At 35.7% G+C, this 18,088-nt stretch overlaps 1 protein-coding gene across 7 annotated transcripts in view; it reads left to right on the forward strand.

Moving 5' to 3' along the window:
* The window catches only part of ABCC9 (ATP binding cassette subfamily C member 9), a 130,180-nt gene that overhangs the window by 74,972 nt on the left and 37,120 nt on the right, over positions 1-18,088 (forward strand). For all 7 annotated transcript variants that reach the window (XM_040488690.1, XM_040488689.1, XM_040488692.1 and 4 more), the window contains 6 exons: positions 9,094-9,231; positions 9,564-9,689; positions 13,791-13,887; positions 15,977-16,206; positions 16,877-17,025; positions 17,259-17,328. In XM_040488690.1, the coding sequence (XP_040344624.1) occupies positions 9,094-9,231; positions 9,564-9,689; positions 13,791-13,887; positions 15,977-16,206; positions 16,877-17,025; positions 17,259-17,328 (810 nt within the window). The remainder of the gene's footprint in view (positions 1-9,093; positions 9,232-9,563; positions 9,690-13,790; positions 13,888-15,976; positions 16,207-16,876; positions 17,026-17,258; positions 17,329-18,088) is intronic.

Genomic DNA, 18,088 nt, shown 5'->3' on the forward strand with positions numbered 1-18,088 from the left:
GACTTGGAAATCTGAAAGAGACCAAGGTCTTCTGGGTCTAGTATTCTATCCCTGTTCATTCCACTGCCTTCAATTTAGTGACTGTTACTTATTACAATTGTAGAATCAGTTGAGAGTTGTTGAGAGTTGGGGTGTTGAGAGTTGGGATATCCAGATTGGTGTCTGGTTAACTTATTCAAAGAATTCATAGGGTTAACTTATTGTAGATTCCCATCCATTCATTATAGGATTACTTTTCATATTGCCTGTTAACAGCTTTTTGATGACTCTGAAGACAGATTGCTTCACTTTCAGGTGGCCTTTTTGGTCACTGTATACGTTTCCTATTGCTGCCATACCAAATTGCTATATTTTGTGGTTTAAATAATCTGATGGTTCTGTAGGTTAGAATTCTAAAATGAATCTCACTGAACTAAAATCAGTGTCGTTAGGGCTGTGTTCCCTTCTGGAGGCTCTAGGGGACAATCCATTTCCTTGCCTTTTCCAACTTGTAGAGGCTGCCCACATTCCTTGGCTCATGGCTGCCTTCCTTCATCTTCAAAGCCAGTAACTTTCTATCTCTGACCATTTCTACTAGTCACATCTTCCTCTCTTCACAGCTGGGAAAGTTCTCTTCTCTCAAAGATCCATGTAATTAGTTTGAACCTATTTGGATTATTCAGGACAATCTTCCAATCTAGAGGTTTTTAATCTTAATCATATGTGCAAAGTCCCACTGCCATATAAGGTAACATTTACAGCTTCTGGGAATTAGGACGTGGACATGTTTGGGGGCCTTTATTCTGCCTACCACAGATGGCTCTTATCGGGAAGTTATTAAGTGATTAAAATCTACTTCCTTGGATTTTTCATTAATTGGTTTTCCTTCTGCTTCTACAGCAGCAAATATATTTCTTTTATGCAGTCATATTCAACATTTTAATATTATTTTCATAACTTGTCTTAATTTACTTTAAGCTAAGCAAGTTTAGCATTTTTAATTTTTCCACAATAATATAATTTTGATAACTTCTCTTAATCCTGGGTATAATAGTATTTGTCAGAGTCCCTTTGAAAAAGTGTGTTCTAGATGCACTCTGATCAGCTTAGATAACCTTACAACTATTGGATCTTATGATCTAAATATTTACTTCATTGCAACCTGAAATTGAATATTTTAGCAGCAAAAAATATTATTGATGTGTTTTAATAATTACCTCAGAATTATATCCTATAATTTCTTTGTAGAAAAATTCACAAAGTACTCTGAACCACAGTGTTATCCCATTTGATCTTACGACTGCTGTGAGTGTAGATGGTATCTTCATGTTAGATGAAGAAACGTATGCATAGAGTGCCTTACCCAAGGACTAATGACTAGTGAGTGGCAATGTCTGGGCTAGAGCTGCATGCCTTTTGAGTATTGTTTTCTGATCAGTTAAGAATCTCTAGTATTAAAAAAAATTATTACTGTCAAGTTAGCACCTGTATTGTCCTTTTTTTTTCCCCTTCCTTTTGCCTTTTCCCATTATCTCCCTACCTTCCTACCTTCTTCTTTTCCTTTTCCCATCCCTCTCTTCCCTTTCCCAAACCCTTTCCCTTCCTCCCTTCCACCCTTTCTTCCTTCCATCTTCCCATCCATTAATATTTAGTGAATGTCCTCAGTGCCAACTTCTGTGTTAGAAGAAACAAAGGAGAAAAAGGCTTTTCCCCTATCTTTCAGGATCTTGTACAAATAATTACTTGGATGATGTTTTGTTTTACTCTAATTAAACTTTATCACATTAGCCTTTACATAATATCAAAGCCAAATGGAAACTTCTTAATGGTGTATGAAGTATACTAGTTATTTTTGAAGTGTTATGGCATATACAAATGTGCTGTATCAGTGAATATACTTACAAGTTATTTCCAAAAATATATCCATACAAAAAATACATACAATTTATAGATATTCTTTAAATATAAGAAGAATACACTAGTGAGAACTGTATGTACATATATAAAAAATAATAATATGCTCTTGAAAAAAGGAAGAATCGTTTATTCATTGAATTGGCTTTTGACAAATTGTTTTACTTTCTTTAAAAGAAGTATCTCCCTTGGGGCGCCTGGGTGGCGCAGTCGGTTAAGCGTTCGACTTCGGCCAGGTCACGATCTCGCGGTCCGTGAGTTCGAGCCCCGCGTCGGGCTCTGGGTGGATGGCTCAGAGCCTGGACCCTGTTTCCGATTCTGTGTCTCCCTCTCTCTCTGCCCCTCTCCCGTTCATGCTCTGTCTCTCTCTGCCCCAAAAAATAAATAAAAACGTTGAAAAAAAAAAAAAAAAAAGAAGTATCTCCCTTGGGGCGCCTGGGTGGCTCAGACAGTTAAGCGTCAGACTCTTGATTTCGGCTCAGGTCATGAGCTCAGGTTCGTGAGATCGAGCCCTTCATTGGGTTCTGCGCTAACAATGTGGGGCCTGCTTAGGATTCTCTGTCTCCCTCTCTCTGCTCTTCCCCACCCCACTCAAAAATAAATAAATATTTTTTTTAAAAACTATCTCCCCTAAATCCAAAATGTTAATATACAAACTGAATCTTGAGAAATGATTCCCAACCCATATAACCTAGATTTTTATTAAGTTGTATAAAAGATTACATTTGACTGTAACACCAAGATGCTCGTTAATGAAGCTATGGCATATAAATGATAGCAACCATTCTTAAGGGATCTCTACGATGTAGGCGTGATTCTAAGTACTTTATACATATTAGCTCACTTAATTCTCAGAATAACCCTATTAGGTTTAGCATTATTACGATTATTATTATTATTATTATCGTTATTGTTTTACTACTGCTATTTATGGTTGAGGATACTGAGGCTTTGGGGGATAATTTATCTAAGGTCATATAGATAGTAATAGTGAAGCAAGGTTACAAACCCAGATAACTTGATTTCATAGCCTATGTTCTTAACCACCTTCCTTATTAAGAGATTCTTAGAAGTCGATAAACTCTCATTGTGATGCTTGAAAGGGATTAGCAAAGTATTAATCTATTTATAAGTATAGAATCTATTTATAAGAAAGTATTTATAATCTATTTATAAGAAAGTAATAATAAAATAACACTTCTACAACACTCCGCAGAAACTTTTTCCGTGCTACTTTATTTGATCTTTGCAAAAAGTTTATGTGCTCTCTGAAAAGTCTCTTTATTACCCCCATTTTGCAAATGAAATAATTGAGTTTGGAAAATTACCCAGCGTCAGAGAGGTGGAGTCATGACTAAAATTTGAGGCTCTTAATTTAGAGATAATGGACTTTGCATTATGCCTTACTATCTTATACGTTTAAAGTCAGAATTTTATAGAAAACCAAGCTGAATTATTATTAAGAACTCGTTTCCAGTTCATGTGCTATTTCTACATGAAAACTTCTCAGAATCATTTGGAATAGTTTGTATCGCAAGGGAGTCTTACGGTTCTTATTGGAATCAGAGGCAGGAGGTTGTCTCAGAAACAATCAGATTACCTCTATAATCATTATCTGATTTTGGAAAATCAGTGATATGCTGGTAGCTAAGTCTTGGTATTATATCCTTGCTACCTTATTGGAAATGGAGATAGAGAAAACTTCACCAGTATAGCCCTGATACTAATGGTATTTTTTCCACTGCTGTGGAAACATTGCTTTATCCCACATCACTTAATTTTTTTTTTACATTTATATATTTCTGAGAAACAGAGAGAGACAGAGCACAAATGGGGGAGGGACAGAGAGAAAAGGAGACACAGAATCTGAAGCAGGGTCCAGGTTCGGAGCTGTCAGCACAGAGCCCAATGCAGGGCTTAAACTCACACACCATGAGATCATGACCTGAGCCAAAGTCAGACGCTTAACTAACTGAGCCACCCAGGTGCCCCTATTCTACATCACTTTATACTGATACCTGAACTCTCCTTTTTAAAGTAATTCTTAAGTGCCATCAGAACTTCTCTATGTTAAAAGAAATTCCTATATAATAGTAATTTATCTTTCTATCACTTATCCAAAATCTAACAATTAGAAAATTCAAATAAGAGATTTTCTTCTTGTTACTAAAAGAAGCTAAGTGACAAAAAGCTGATGTCTGTGATGATTCAAAAAAGAAACTCACTGGACAGTAGTAGAAAGCTAATTCAATCTCCTATGCATACATCTTGGAATATTTCAGAAATAATTAACGTTCATTAGGATGATCCATAGGTTCTGAAAGATTTTAAAATATCTCCCATGTCATCCAAAGAAATTTCAGGACAGTCAAGATAATTGTGTCATTAAGTGCATTGTGTTTAGTTACCGTGTTTAAAATATATATACTCACATTAATATATGTATGTATATGTGTATATACATGTGTGTTGATATCACTTTGTCAACTTATTACATTGTCCAAAATGTTGCATTATTTAAATGATCTAAACAAATGAGATTACAGTAAGTGTGTCTCCACTGTTAAATGTATTCCTATAAAAGCTGTTTGAGGACATGAATTACATCACCTCTTTATTCGTAATTATGAAATCAGTAAACTGATTTTTTAAAAGCTGTTATAATTTTAAATCACCCTTTAGCTATCTAAATGCCTTGTTAATATTTCTTTTTCATACAGGCTACTCCTAAATACTATAATAAAGCCATCTTGCTTATAGCTTCTGTTGATGCAGGCAGAGATTGATGGAGACTTTTGTGAAATTATTGAGTAATCATATCACTGGTATAATGATCACATACATGCATTTATTCTAACTTCCAGATAACAATTTCTATCTCAATAGAAATTGCTTTTACTTTTCACTGTCCAGATAATTATCCAGTGCAATTTATCTGTATATATACTATAACCATGCTTACTCAATTGTTTAGAAAATTTTCCCAGTTACAGTTTTCTTCTTTTAAGAATTCCAAAATGTCAAGCATCTACTTTGATGCTGTATGTAACATTATAGAAATAAAATGTATGTTAAAATAAATAATAGGAATGTCATCACCAGTCAATTAATATAATACCCTAAATCATTTTCTAAGTGACTTAATCACTTGGTACATGAAAGCTTCCTTTCTTCCCAAGACAATTGTCAGGTCAGTGGTAGGTATGGTATTCTTGTCATTACTACTATTACTACCAACAATATAATAAAGCTATCATTTACCTAGTGTCTATTATTTAGCTGGTAATATACTAAGTACGTTATTTGTATTATCTCATTTAATCCAATTAATATTTTTATGCCTGTTTTACCGTATTTTTTTTCTTTTTTTATGTTTATTTTATTTTTGAGAGAGAAAGAGGGAGAGTAAGCACTGGAGAGGCAGATAGAGAGGGGGACAGAGGATCCAAAGCAGGCTCTGCAATGACAGCAGAGAGCCTGACTGAGCCACCCAGACACCCCTTACCATATATTTTTAAGTCCTTGAATATATCTGTAATAACTGTTCAAAAAGCCACTAATTCTTACATTTGAGCCATATTGAGCCAGAGTCAATTTCTACTGACTGCTTTTTCTCTTTACTCTTGTTCAAACTTTCCTGTTACTTTATATATGTGTTAATTGTTTTCTGTATCCTGGATATTGTAAGTGGTATATTGTAGAGCCTCTACATTCTTAGTAGTTTCCTATGATGAGTGTTGATTTATTCTAGCAAAGGAAGTTAACTTAGCTAGAGTCAGATGCCACCTGAAATTTCTTTTTTAATCGAAGTATATTTGACAAATAATTTGTAACATATTTAAAATGTACAGCATGATACTTTGTTATATGTATACATTGTGAGAGGATTCCTATCATTGAGTTAATCAACACATCCATTACCTCACATCTTTACATTTTTGGACAAGGCAGGATGAAAGCACTTAAGTTCTGCTCTCTTAAAAAATTTCAATTTTATAATACAGTGTTATGAACTATAGTCACCATGTTATACATTAGATCCTCAGACCTTTTTCATCTCATAACTGAAAGTTTATATTCTTTTACCAACTTTACCTATTACTCCCAGGCCCAGCCCCTAACAACCACCATTCTACCCTGATTCTGTGAGTTTGACTCTTTTTTTGTTTAATTTAGATTCCACCTAGAAGTGATAGCATGCAGTATTTATCTTTCTCTGTCTTATTTCTCTTAGCATAATACTCTTGCATAACATGTTATTGCACCTGTCAGGGTATTCTTTCTCATGGCTGAATAATACTCAAGTGTGTATCTGTGTGTGTGTGTGTGTGTGTGTGTGTGTGTGTGTGTGTGAGAGAGAGAGAGAGAGAGAGAGAGAGAAACATTTTCTTTATTCATACATCTTACCCATCTTTGACAGAAACTTAGGTTGCTCCTATACCTTGGCTATTGTGAATAATGCTGCTAAGAACATGGAGAACAGATATCTCTTTGAGATAATGATTTCATTTCCTTTGGACATGGGATGGTATTGTAGTTGTATTTTAAAATGTTTGAGGAATCTACATACTGTTTTCCATAGTGGCTACACCAGTTATATTCCCATCAAAAGTTCCCTTTTGCTTCATATCCTCACCAGCTTTTGTCATCTCTTGTCTTTTTGATAATAGACGTCCTAAGAGGTGTGAGGTGATACCTTATTGTGGTTTTGATTTGCACTTTCTTGATGACTAGTGATGTTGAGCACATTTGCATATACCTGTTGGCCATTTGTATGTCTTTGGAAAACGTCAGTTCAGGTCCTTTGTCTATTTTTAAATTGGGTTATTTGGGCTTTTTTGCTATTGAGTTGTATGAGTTCCTTATATGTTTTGAATATTAACCCCTTACTGAATATGTAGTTTGCAAATATTTTATCTCATTCTATAGGTGGTCTTTTCATTTTGTTGATGGCTGCCATTGCTGTGCAGAGCTTTTAAATTTGATGTAATCTCACTTGTTTATTTTTGCTTTTGTTGCCTTTGCTTTTGGTGTCAAATTCAAAAAAATCATTGCCAAGACCAATGTCAGAGAGCTTGCTTCCTATAAGTTCTTCTAAGACTATTACGGTTTCAGATTTTTATTTAAGTCTTTAATCTATTTTAAGTTGATTTTTGTGTGCTGTGTAAGTTGTCCAGTTTCGTCAAGTCTTTTGTGATTTTCCCAATACAGCTTATTGAAGAAACTATCTTTTCGTCATTGTATATTCTTGGCTCCTTTGTCAAAATTTAATTGGCCATATACACATGGGTTTATTTCTAAGCTCTTTATTCTGTTCCATTAATTATGTGTCACTTTTTATGCGAATATCATACTTTTGATTGCTATAGCTTTGTAACATAGTTTGCAATCAAGAAATGTGATGTCTTTACCCTTGTTCTTCCTCAAGATTTTTTCCTTTTCTTTCTTTCTTTCTTTCTTTTTTTTTTTCTTGGCTATTTGGGGTCTTTTGTAGTTCCATATAAATTTTAAGATTTTTCTTCTATTTCTTAGAAAAATATTATTGGAATTTTGCTAAGGATTTCACTAGATGGACATTTTGTTATTAATATTAATTCTTCCAGTTCATGAACACAGAGTATCTTTCCATTTGTTCATCTCTTTAATTTTTCCACCAACATCCTCAGTATATGGATGGATATTCACCTCTTTGGTTAAATTCAGTCTGGGTATTTTAATTTTTTTTTTTTTTGAGTGATTGTAAATGGGATTTTTTTTCTTAATTTACCTTTCTATAGTTCATTCTCTTTTTTTTAATGTTTATTTATTTTTGAGAGAGACAGCACAAGCAGGAGAGGGGCAGAGAGAGAGGGGTCAGAACCTCCAAAGAGGGCTCTGCCTTGATAGCTTTGGTGCTGACAGCAGTGAGCCTGATGTGGGGGGCTTGAACTTACGAACCATGACATCATGACCTGAGCCATCTTCCAATAGCTCTTTCAGTCTACAGAGAGGATCACAATCAACACCCACATTCATGCTAATTAGAAGCTGTACCCTCAGGTAGTAGCTTGTAAAGTATGCAAACTCTGCTCAGGAAAAGACTGGGAAGAGGGTTTGTTTTTTGTTTTTTCTTTGTTTGTTTGTTTGTTTTTTGCCTGCCCCTTTGGCTCTGAGTCCTGGAAGGATAGATGTAGTAAGTGCTCACATGTGTGTTAACAACTGCTTTTTTGCTTCCTGTATTTCTGTGGGACTTATCAATGCAAGCCCCACTGGCTTTCAAAGCTAAGTGACTTGGGGGCCTGCCCCTTGGATAGCAGCCATAAAATTTGAGGCACTAGCTGTATGGCCCCAACCCTTCACTCCTCAAAGAGAAGTTGGGAGTTGGGGATTTTCTCCAATTGTATGGTGCTGAGCAGAGGGTAAGGTTTGTGGTGAGAGTTGTCTCAGCCTTTACTGTCTTTTAAATGGGGTATTTTCTCAGTTTTCCAATGTGTAGAAGTCACTCAACTAGTTTCTGGATTTCTCTCAGAAGGAATTGTTCTGTGTGTAGCTGCATAGTCAAAGCATCCATGGGAGGAGGGAAATTTAGGAGCCTCCTATGTCGCCTTCTTGATGTGGAGTCTATGCCTATTTTTATTTTCTAAATTTCAACTCTAGAATTATTTTATTTTTTGTTAAGTCTGTTGTGGGGTTTTTATTTTTTTTAAGTTTATTTATTTATTTTGAGAGAAAGAGAGTGTATGTGAGTGGGGGAAGGACAGAGAAAGAGAGGGAGAGAGAGAATCCCAAGCAGGCTCCATGCTGTCAGCGTAGAGTCTTATGTGGAGCTTGATCCCACAAACTGTGATATATGACCTGGGCTGAAATCAAGAGTCAGACACTCAACCAACTGAGCCACCTAGGCACCCCTGTTTAGTCTATTGCTAAAGGTTGTCATGAAGTGTTGTTTTTTGAGCTTGAAGATTCTAGACATAATAATGTAAACCACTTTGGATATTATTATTCACTTTTTGAATAATTTTTAAGGTAAAAGAGAAAATAAAAGCTTCATTTTTAATTTAATACTTTTTCCCAACAATTTAAACATATACAGTCTGGTTTTTTATAAATATATTAAGGATAATTTGCTCTTAGTTATTTGTAATTCTACTTTCTAAAGAAATTGAGTTACATCCAGAATATAGAAAATGTTTCACATTCTCTCCATTTTACTGGTTGTAGGATGATCCATTCTCTGCCCTGGACATTCACTTGAGTGATCACTTAATGCAGGAAGGGATTTTGAAATTTCTCCAAGATGACAAAAGGACACTTGTTCTTGTAACTCACAAATTACAGTATCTAACACATGCTGACTGGGTAAGAATTTAAAAGAAGTGTCATACTCTTAAATACAGAGAACAAACAGAGGGTTGCTGGAGGGATTGTGGGAGGGGGCATGGGCTAAATGGGTAAAGGGCATTAAGGAATCTACTGCTGAAATCATTGTTGCACTATACGCTAACTAACTTAGATGTAAATTAAAAATAAATAAATTTAAATAAATAAAGAAAAGAAAAAAAAACATTAATTTTAATGTTATAGTCATATAAGTAAATAGGCACATTAAGAAATCCTGTCTGAGGTAAAAGTAATTCATTTGGCCAATTAGGGCTTTTTGTCACAGTTCTGCTAATATGTGCTTTGCTTAGATCATAGCCATGAAGGATGGAAGTGTACTAAGAGAAGGGACTTTGAAGGACATTCAAACCAAAGATGTTGAGCTTTATGAACACTGGAAAACACTTATGAATCGGCAAGATCAAGAATTAGAAAAGGTAATTGCTCATAGTTCAGAAGAGTTGAGAATCCACTCCAGAAGAGTCATAAGTATACTGTATAATTATCAAAAATTCTTCTAAAGAAGTATTATTATTTAATATTGATGATATAATGGTCCTCATTTGAAACCCAAAGTAATTGTATGTGTATATGTATATGTATATAATTAATAATGTAGTTAATAAATAGGTTACTTTGAAACTATAAAATTCTAATGATATTTTTGGATGAAGTAGTCTCAGGTTTTTAGAGAATTTTGATTTGAATTTGAATGATATTACAATTATGTGTCTAAAAAAACAATTTTCTAAAGCATGGCATATCATTATTTTATCTTATTTTTCCTTCTGTGTATCTCATTTTCTTCATCTGTAATATGAGGAAATTTTCACTCACCACCTACAAATGGAGGGCAGTGATCAAAACAAAATCTAAGATGATTTTGAAAGAAGGAAGAACTGTGAGCTGTAGGTGAAATTGCCAAGCATGTCTGGAATAGGGCTGGGAAGTGAAGGAAGGTGATCAGGAGGAAATAACAATTAACTTTTACATGGATGTAGTTTTTCAAGTCCACAATCTCATTTAATTTTCACAAATCCCCAGAAAAAAAGTAAATACAATATGGGAAATAAGTAAAGAAAATATGATCTCACTTTTAGAGATGAGAAAACTGAAGCCCGGAAAGGTTACATAACTTATAAGTTGTGTAGTACATATAAGTAGTACTAGTTGGATTTAAACCCAAGTCTGTAGTCAATGTAATTCCAATATAGTGTTATGTATTATGTTATATTACATTGAATGAGGTGATAACAGAGTCAGAAACCAGACTGAGTACAATGAAAGAACAACTTGTAGTTGAAAGGTGAAATTATAAATTACATTAGTAAATTTTTGAAGTGTTTTTTGAGTCGAGCCTAGGAAGTGTCCAGAATTTGTTACTCCTGGCATGGAATGAGCATTATAAAATGAAATTTTTACATAAGCAAATTTCTGAGAATATCCAGAAATTAAAATGACTTATTTTATAAAAGAATAAAAGGATCTATGTTTCCATAGAGAGACGAAGATAAAAAGTCAGACAGACCCTAGCATTTGTCTGTCTTCTCCAGATTTGCCAAAGATCTCAAAAACAAATTACCTAAGGAAGAAAAGATGTAAGTAAAAATCTTTAGGTAGAATAGGAAAAATCACAGAACCATTCCAATGAAGATATTCATCAAAAAATATATATAAGGTACAATCAGCAAGAGCCCACTTAGGAATTATACTGTGAGAAACTTGATTATAAACTTATTGGGATGGCTCCAAATGACATTTTTTTTTTATGGTGACCTAGATGCCAGGGACAAAAGGATATGACGTAAACTTAAGGAGTGGGGCCACTTATGGTTTACTTTGGAAAAAAAGATCTGGAAAAAAAAGACGGAGAAAGTTGTTGGCTTGATTTTATAGTAATACTGACTATTAAACAAGCCAGGAAGAAAGTCCATTAAGTTGTATTTAGAAATGAAGAGATCACTTGAGATAGCATAGCTCTATAATTAAAGACACATTACAGGGTTATAAATCAGCTGGTGGAGATATGGAGCAAGTTAGAGTGTGGACAGAGCAAATGCAGTTGTGAGGTTGAACAGTGGCCAGTAAAAGCCAGTATGAACCATGCACCTGTCCAGAATCCTCACCTGGTGATAGAGGGTGGTTACCGCCACCTAAGGAAGGGCAGGCACCTGAAATTCATCCAAAAGCAGGGAGAATCACACTGTGGAGAAAACAGTCTCTTGTTCACTTTGTTGTGTGGCAGGATTGAGTGTTTGCCTAGAGCACCAGTTCTCAACCAGGGCCCAGTTTGCTTTCTGGAGGACATTTGGCAACATTTAAAAATGTTTTTGGTTGTCACAGTGGAGGGGCAGGTGCCTCTGGCATCTAGTGGGTAGAAGACAAGGATACTGCTTAGCATCCTGCAGTGCAGCCCCCACAACAAAGAGTTGTCTGGTCAAAATGTAAATAGTGCCACGGTTGAGAAAGACAAACCTAGAGCCAAAGCAGATCAAGCAAGCAGAGAAGGATGGCAAAACAAAGTATCCTGTCACTGAGCTTTGGACAGAACTGCCAGTTTAATAAGGGGTAAGGGGGAAACAAACGAATATGTTAAAAGGATAGCAATGAAAACTACAACAAAGAGAAGGAGTTAACACTTTTAGCTGACTTAAATGTTATCAAAAATTCTAGCTTGGATGACAACCATTATCTTCATCATAATATTAAGCAAAATAAACTAGCATCATTTGATGTTTCCTCCCCCAGTCTCCAGCCCTCCCCCTGATCCGATCCTTAACAAGTATTAAATATTTATTAGATAAATTAAACTAAATTCACATATACTTAAGCCAAATATCAACAGAATTTAAAATATTTAACTTGTGGGGCGCCTGGGTGGCGCAGTCAGTTAAGCGTCCGACTTCAGCCAGGTCACGATCTCGCGGTCCGTGAGTTCGAGCCCCGCGTCGGGCTCTGGGCTGATGGCTCAGAGCCTGGAGCCTGTTTCTGATTCTGTGTCTCCCTCTCTCTCTGCCCCTCCCCCGTTCATGCTCTGTCTCTCTCTGTCCCAAAAATAAATAAACGTTGAAAAAAAAAATTTATAAATAAATAAATAAATAAATAAATAAATAAATAAATAAAATATTTAACTTGTAATGAGCTTAATACGTGCATTTACTTATAAGAGAAATGAGTAAAGATTTCTTTAAAGCATCTTAGATGTTAAATCTTTTACTCACACAGCATGGAGAGTTGAACGAGAACCACATCTTCTGTTTCCCAATTTGATCACGTTACACATGAAGGAACAAGTCATCTTTATTTTTGTGTTTAATCACATTTGTAAGCATTAGTTTTCATATCATTAGGCAGAATTAAAGCTGATATGAAATTGTCTCCGAAAAAAGAAACACTATTCAAGAGACACTTTAGTTTTCATTCTTTTTTAACCAAGAATCTGGAGGCAATAGAGCCTTCTAGCAAGTATCCTGTATCACACATGTTGTGTAAGAGGCCAAAACAACAACAACAACAACAACCATGATCACTACCTAGAGACTGACCAATAAGGGTTTATTAGTTTATTGATGTAACAAACTGCAATTTGTGTGTGTGGGTGTGTGTGGGTGTTAGAGAGGGGGAGGAAGCACATATACAGAAAGCCCTCAATTTACCAGATTCCAAAAGTCTGTGGGTCAGTTTTTTGGAACTCAGAATGCATTTTCCCGTACAAACAAGGATATGGTTAGTTTCCCAAACTGTCCAGCAGCAGCTGACTTAACCCACAGTGTATCAGAAAGATACCACTAGTCCAGTTCCAAAGCCACAGGGACGAGGGTGTTTGAGGCAGAGGAGTGGAGAAAATGAAATTCTCCTCCCTTTCTTGAACACAGAACAAGTCTGAAGCAACCCTGAAAAATTCACAAAGTCTGTTCAGGGCACATTTCCTTTCTCTTTCTGTGTATTTTCTCCTCCTGGGGCTTCCTCCTAAACTTCTAGGCACCACCCTCATTTTTCATTTGCTTCAAAATTACCTACCTTCCTTCAATGCCTATTGAAGTCCTTTTCTTTTGTGCAGCTACCTTAGTGAGATGCTAAAGAAACTCACTCTGATTTAATAATTTATAATAAGAGGGGATGAGTGATAGTACTTGAACCAGTCTAGAACTGCATGCATTTTTAAAGGAAGATATTTTTTACCATGAATAAATCTTTAGTTAGAGAATTACAGGGAGTATCTGAAAAGGATGTAGAGATAGAAGAAGTAGCACTGGTGGAATTGCACTTTAAGGTGGGAGGAGGTGTCCCTCTTTCTGGGGTCAGCTCCATTGTGTTGTTGCTACTTTTCCTGGCTTCTTACTGCCCAACACCTCTAAGCTCTGAAGCTTTACAAAGTACTCACAAGTACTCCTGTGGTAGGAGTTGTGGCTCTTCTAACAGAGAGCCCGAGACTGACAAAGGTAACGAACGATTGGTACCTGTGGGTCACTGACTGGTACGTCAAAATCTTCCTGTGGTTGTGAGCTTCTTGAATGATAGTACAATGTTTGCTGTAGGATATGGAAGCGGACCAAACAACGTTGGAGAGGAAAACCCTCCGAAGAGCCATGTATTCGAGAGAGGCCAAAGCCCAAATGGAGGATGAAGATGAAGGTAGATCTTTCTTTTGTATCTGAAACATTTAAGGGGGATGTGACTGTTCTACCTTGGCAACTGAAGCACGAGTGTGGCTGTGAAGAATAATGAGCCACTTTCCAGGGGGGGAAAGACCTAAACCAAATACATAATACTGAAAATGAAATGAAAAGAAAAGGAGCAAAGGAAAGGTGTACATAATCCATCAACAGGCATCATGAGCGGTTTCTAAGTGTGTCTCAGGGTGTTTGTGCTGTGTGAGAGAGAGCAGAAAGGAAAAGGCAGTATTTGTAAGTAGATCTAGGCCCTTGTTCGTAGAAGTTGGAAAGGTCTAGTAGAATGACCAAATCAAGCTATTAATAAAATGTCAGTCCTTAAGAAATAAACAATAAATAGGGAATAGGAAGAAAGTACCATTTTGAAATCCTTATATTTGAATCATTCAGTAAGTCTTTGTGGAGTTTTCATGACAATACAACAATGAAGAATAAGAGAATTCCACAAAAGCCGTTTGTTATGTTTCAGTTGTCTGGATCTATTAATGTACAGTAGAGAAAAAAAATGAGTTCCTGGAAAATTGAGGAATGAGATGAAATAATTACATTGCCTTGACATTTGTTGCCAAGAAGTTTGTAAGATAAATTGCACTTAAGTCCTTAAGGTAAATACACTATACTTCATGTTTCCTATACAGTTTTTGCTTAAGACTGCATTGTTACAAGCCAATTAAGAAACAGAGAAAATTGTAATTTCAGGCCAAAGAACACCAAAATGTGCTACCTTTACATTTCAGATGAGAACTATTTAGTATTTCAGCAAATACTCATGGAGAGAATGAATGAATGAACAATGAATGAATTGATTTTGCACTTCAATTCCTTAGATTTAAAAATATTTTTAAAGAATGTCTGGTGCTGTAAACAGACATCAGCCTCTAGAATTTTAAACCAGTTATTTCTAATGCACTCTAAATGTGGAGTCATGCCATGTTACTCTCTCCAGCGTTCCAGGGGTGGGTATATGGCTGGGTACTGTACCCTGGGCTTCTTGTGTTAATCCATCCTCTCAAGGATAAAAGAAGACAGTACTACTTTCTTACAGAATAAAATGAGGTAATGAATATTCAAAAGCCCAGTATGGTACATATTTCCCACTAGGTTGCCGTTCCAGGTCCTGGTCAGTATGTCCATTCCAGCCACCACACATTGAATCTACCTCTACCAAAGGACAGATTATCTGAGATCTGTTCATTTACTGCATCCAGCTCAAAATATTAGGATCTTTGGTGATGCTCAGTCTTCCCATAGTGTCCGTTTTTAGATCTGTGTGGTCTGAAGCTATAAACCAAAGACAGGTTATCCATCTTTCCTACCCACAACCTGCTCAATATACAGTAGTGGAATATATATAAACAGACAACTGCAATGAAAACCATCTGGAAAAGGAAATGATGGGCAATGCACAACAGACCCTGGACCACACAAATAATCACATTTTGCCAATCAGGAAATGCCAAAATTCCCTGTCTTCATAATGAAGTGTGTTCTTAGGACAGCCATCTTGGAGTTGCCAGGTGGTTTAAACATCTGAGAGGAACTCCCTGCCTACTGTCCTCTGCCCTCTGGAAGGTTTCTTCTTGCTCATGCTCCTCCATGACCGCATCTAAAATGGGCCATAGAGACTATAGATTATGCCCTCTTGGGTATCTACAAATTTCAGAGTCTATTTCCTTCTGGTGAAGTTTTATGAATCCAGAAATTTAGAGTACAAAAGATTGTGTTTGCATAACAGGCCTGTGGTTTTATTAGCAACACAATTGTTTCAGTAACCTTGTAAATTTCTAGTCTACACTTCTGTCAATTTGGTGTATAATAAATTGGCAAATTATCTCATCTGGATATAGATGTTGTTTATTGCCTTGCCCATTCATTCATTCTTCACCATTTTTAAGTGAAGTTTTTCCCTGCTAAAAGCATTCACAATTTCTAAGACTAACATTTGTATTTCTAGAATTTTGAGGGATATTTTTGTATGCTTTTTTTGTAGGATGATACAAATTCTATCTACTGTTGACTGAATAAAGCTTAAACTAATACTTTATTTGCAGAGGAAGAAGAGGAGGAAGATGAGGATGATAATATGTCCACTGTAATGAGGCTCAGGACTAAAATGCCGTGGAAAACCTGCTGGCGGTACCTTACTTCTGGAGGATTCTTCTTGCTCTTCCTGATGATTTTTTCTAAGCTTTTGAAACATTCAGTCATTGTGGCTATAGACTACTGGCTGGCCACATGGACTTCAGAGTACAGTATAAATAATACTGGAAAAGCTGATCAGGTATAATGAATTCTGTTTTTAAATCATCAAGGAAATAATGCTGAGATTAACAGTGATACCCTTTTATTTAGTTTGATATTAGAATCCCAAATGCCATAGGATTTTTATAATGACTCAGTAAGTTAATTAGAACAGGACCTGAAATAGAATGAACTGTCAAAACGGAATTTATTATGATAACTTTTGTGTTTCAAAATTTATTGTAAGAAACATTTAATGATAATGTTTGGTTTTGGATTAGGGGAGGTATATGCACTCGATGTGTGTGTGTGTGTGTGTGTGTGTGTGTGTGTGTGTGTGTAACTTATATACAGCACTTTTGTTGTTGTCTTGATGGTATTGATTTTAACTACCTATGCCAATATATTAGCTGGTCATTCTGAGATTAGGGATAGGAAGGAGGAGCTCTACAGTGTAGAAAGCCAAGAATATTTCAAACCTGAAAACAGATTCTAATGTCTCATCTGCGCTTGGAAGAGAGTGAAGGAAATAGGTGGGGGACTTGGCTTTAGGGCTATGGTTGCAGTACTATCTTTAGTTCTCCAAAAACCGCTCTCCTTAAACTACTTAAATTGACTCAAGATAATGAAGTTACAGATATTGTCTGACTTCGATATTTGGTGTTCTAGTAAGAAAAAGCTGTGTCTTTTTGTGTGTTGGTTGTTTTTAGACCTACTATGTGGCCGGATTTAGCATACTTTGCGGAGCAGGTATTTTCCTCTGCCTTGTGACATCTCTCACTGTAGAATGGATGGGTCTCACAGCTGCCAAAAATCTTCACCACAATCTCCTCAATAAGATAATTCTTGGACCAATAAGGTAAAAAAGTAACTAATTTCTTACTTCCCCACATAAAATCATAAAAACATGCATCTTTAAGTGAAATGTGAAATTTTAGTGCGTTTGTTCAGTCTTTAAATAAATGAATAGGAACCTTCTCATTTACTTGACTCCAAGATGTCCATTAGTTGCTTAGGTTCCAGATAGCTTAGTATTATTATACATCCCAATGTATGTGTATTATACATTCCAGTGTGTCGTTTATTGCCTAGATTCTTTGATACCACCCCCCTGGGACTGATTCTCAATCGCTTCTCAGCTGATACAAATATCATCGATCAGGTAAGTGCCTGAGTTACTTCCAAGTTCAAAAATAATTTTTTTCATTATAAGCAAAGTAACATTTAAGATAAACCATGTTTCTTGTTAGCCATAGAGAACATCTAAAACTTAAATGAAAGCCTATATATCTATATCAATATTATATGCATAAATGATTTCTAGAATCAAAACTTAAAGGAAACCTTAATTCAAAATAATTTATGTGGGAAGAGGATACTTAGGGGATCAGAATGAAATAAAGAAAAATAGCAAAGAATAAACTAACATATAATTTTTTATTAAAAAAGGAATAATTTTGTCAGTGTTGTATCTCCATTCATAGTAAAGTTCTTAAGAGTTTAATATTGATGCAGAGTGTCTTCCATAAGCAAAGGATAGAATGCCAAGGCGTCTTAGAGGTCCTTTATTTCAATTAGATGGGCTCTTGCATGAGGCAATGGTGTGATATTTTAGGAAATATTACAGAGATACCCAGTTTAGTTTTAGATCCTTATGCCTCTAGAAGTTGGTCCTGAAATTAAAGTCCTCAATCTCTAAAACTGGATCACTCCAAGAAGAGACCTCTTAGGTTAACTGGACAAAAGAATCCATCAAATCTAGCACTTGTCTTTTCTGATTTTTCAGAGTTGCTTTAGGAATAACTAAATTATCCTCAATTTAGAAAAAGAATGCTTGATGCACGCAGCTGACTATAAGTATGTTGAAAATGTTTCATGTTTTGTTGGTGTCAGTCACAATGCATCTAAAACTCTTCATAAGG

Source organism: Herpailurus yagouaroundi, unplaced genomic scaffold (genome assembly GCF_014898765.1).
Source record: "Herpailurus yagouaroundi ecotype Mexico unplaced genomic scaffold, PumYag 166, whole genome shotgun sequence".
In the NCBI taxonomy this organism is placed as follows: domain Eukaryota; kingdom Metazoa; phylum Chordata; class Mammalia; order Carnivora; family Felidae; genus Herpailurus; species Herpailurus yagouaroundi.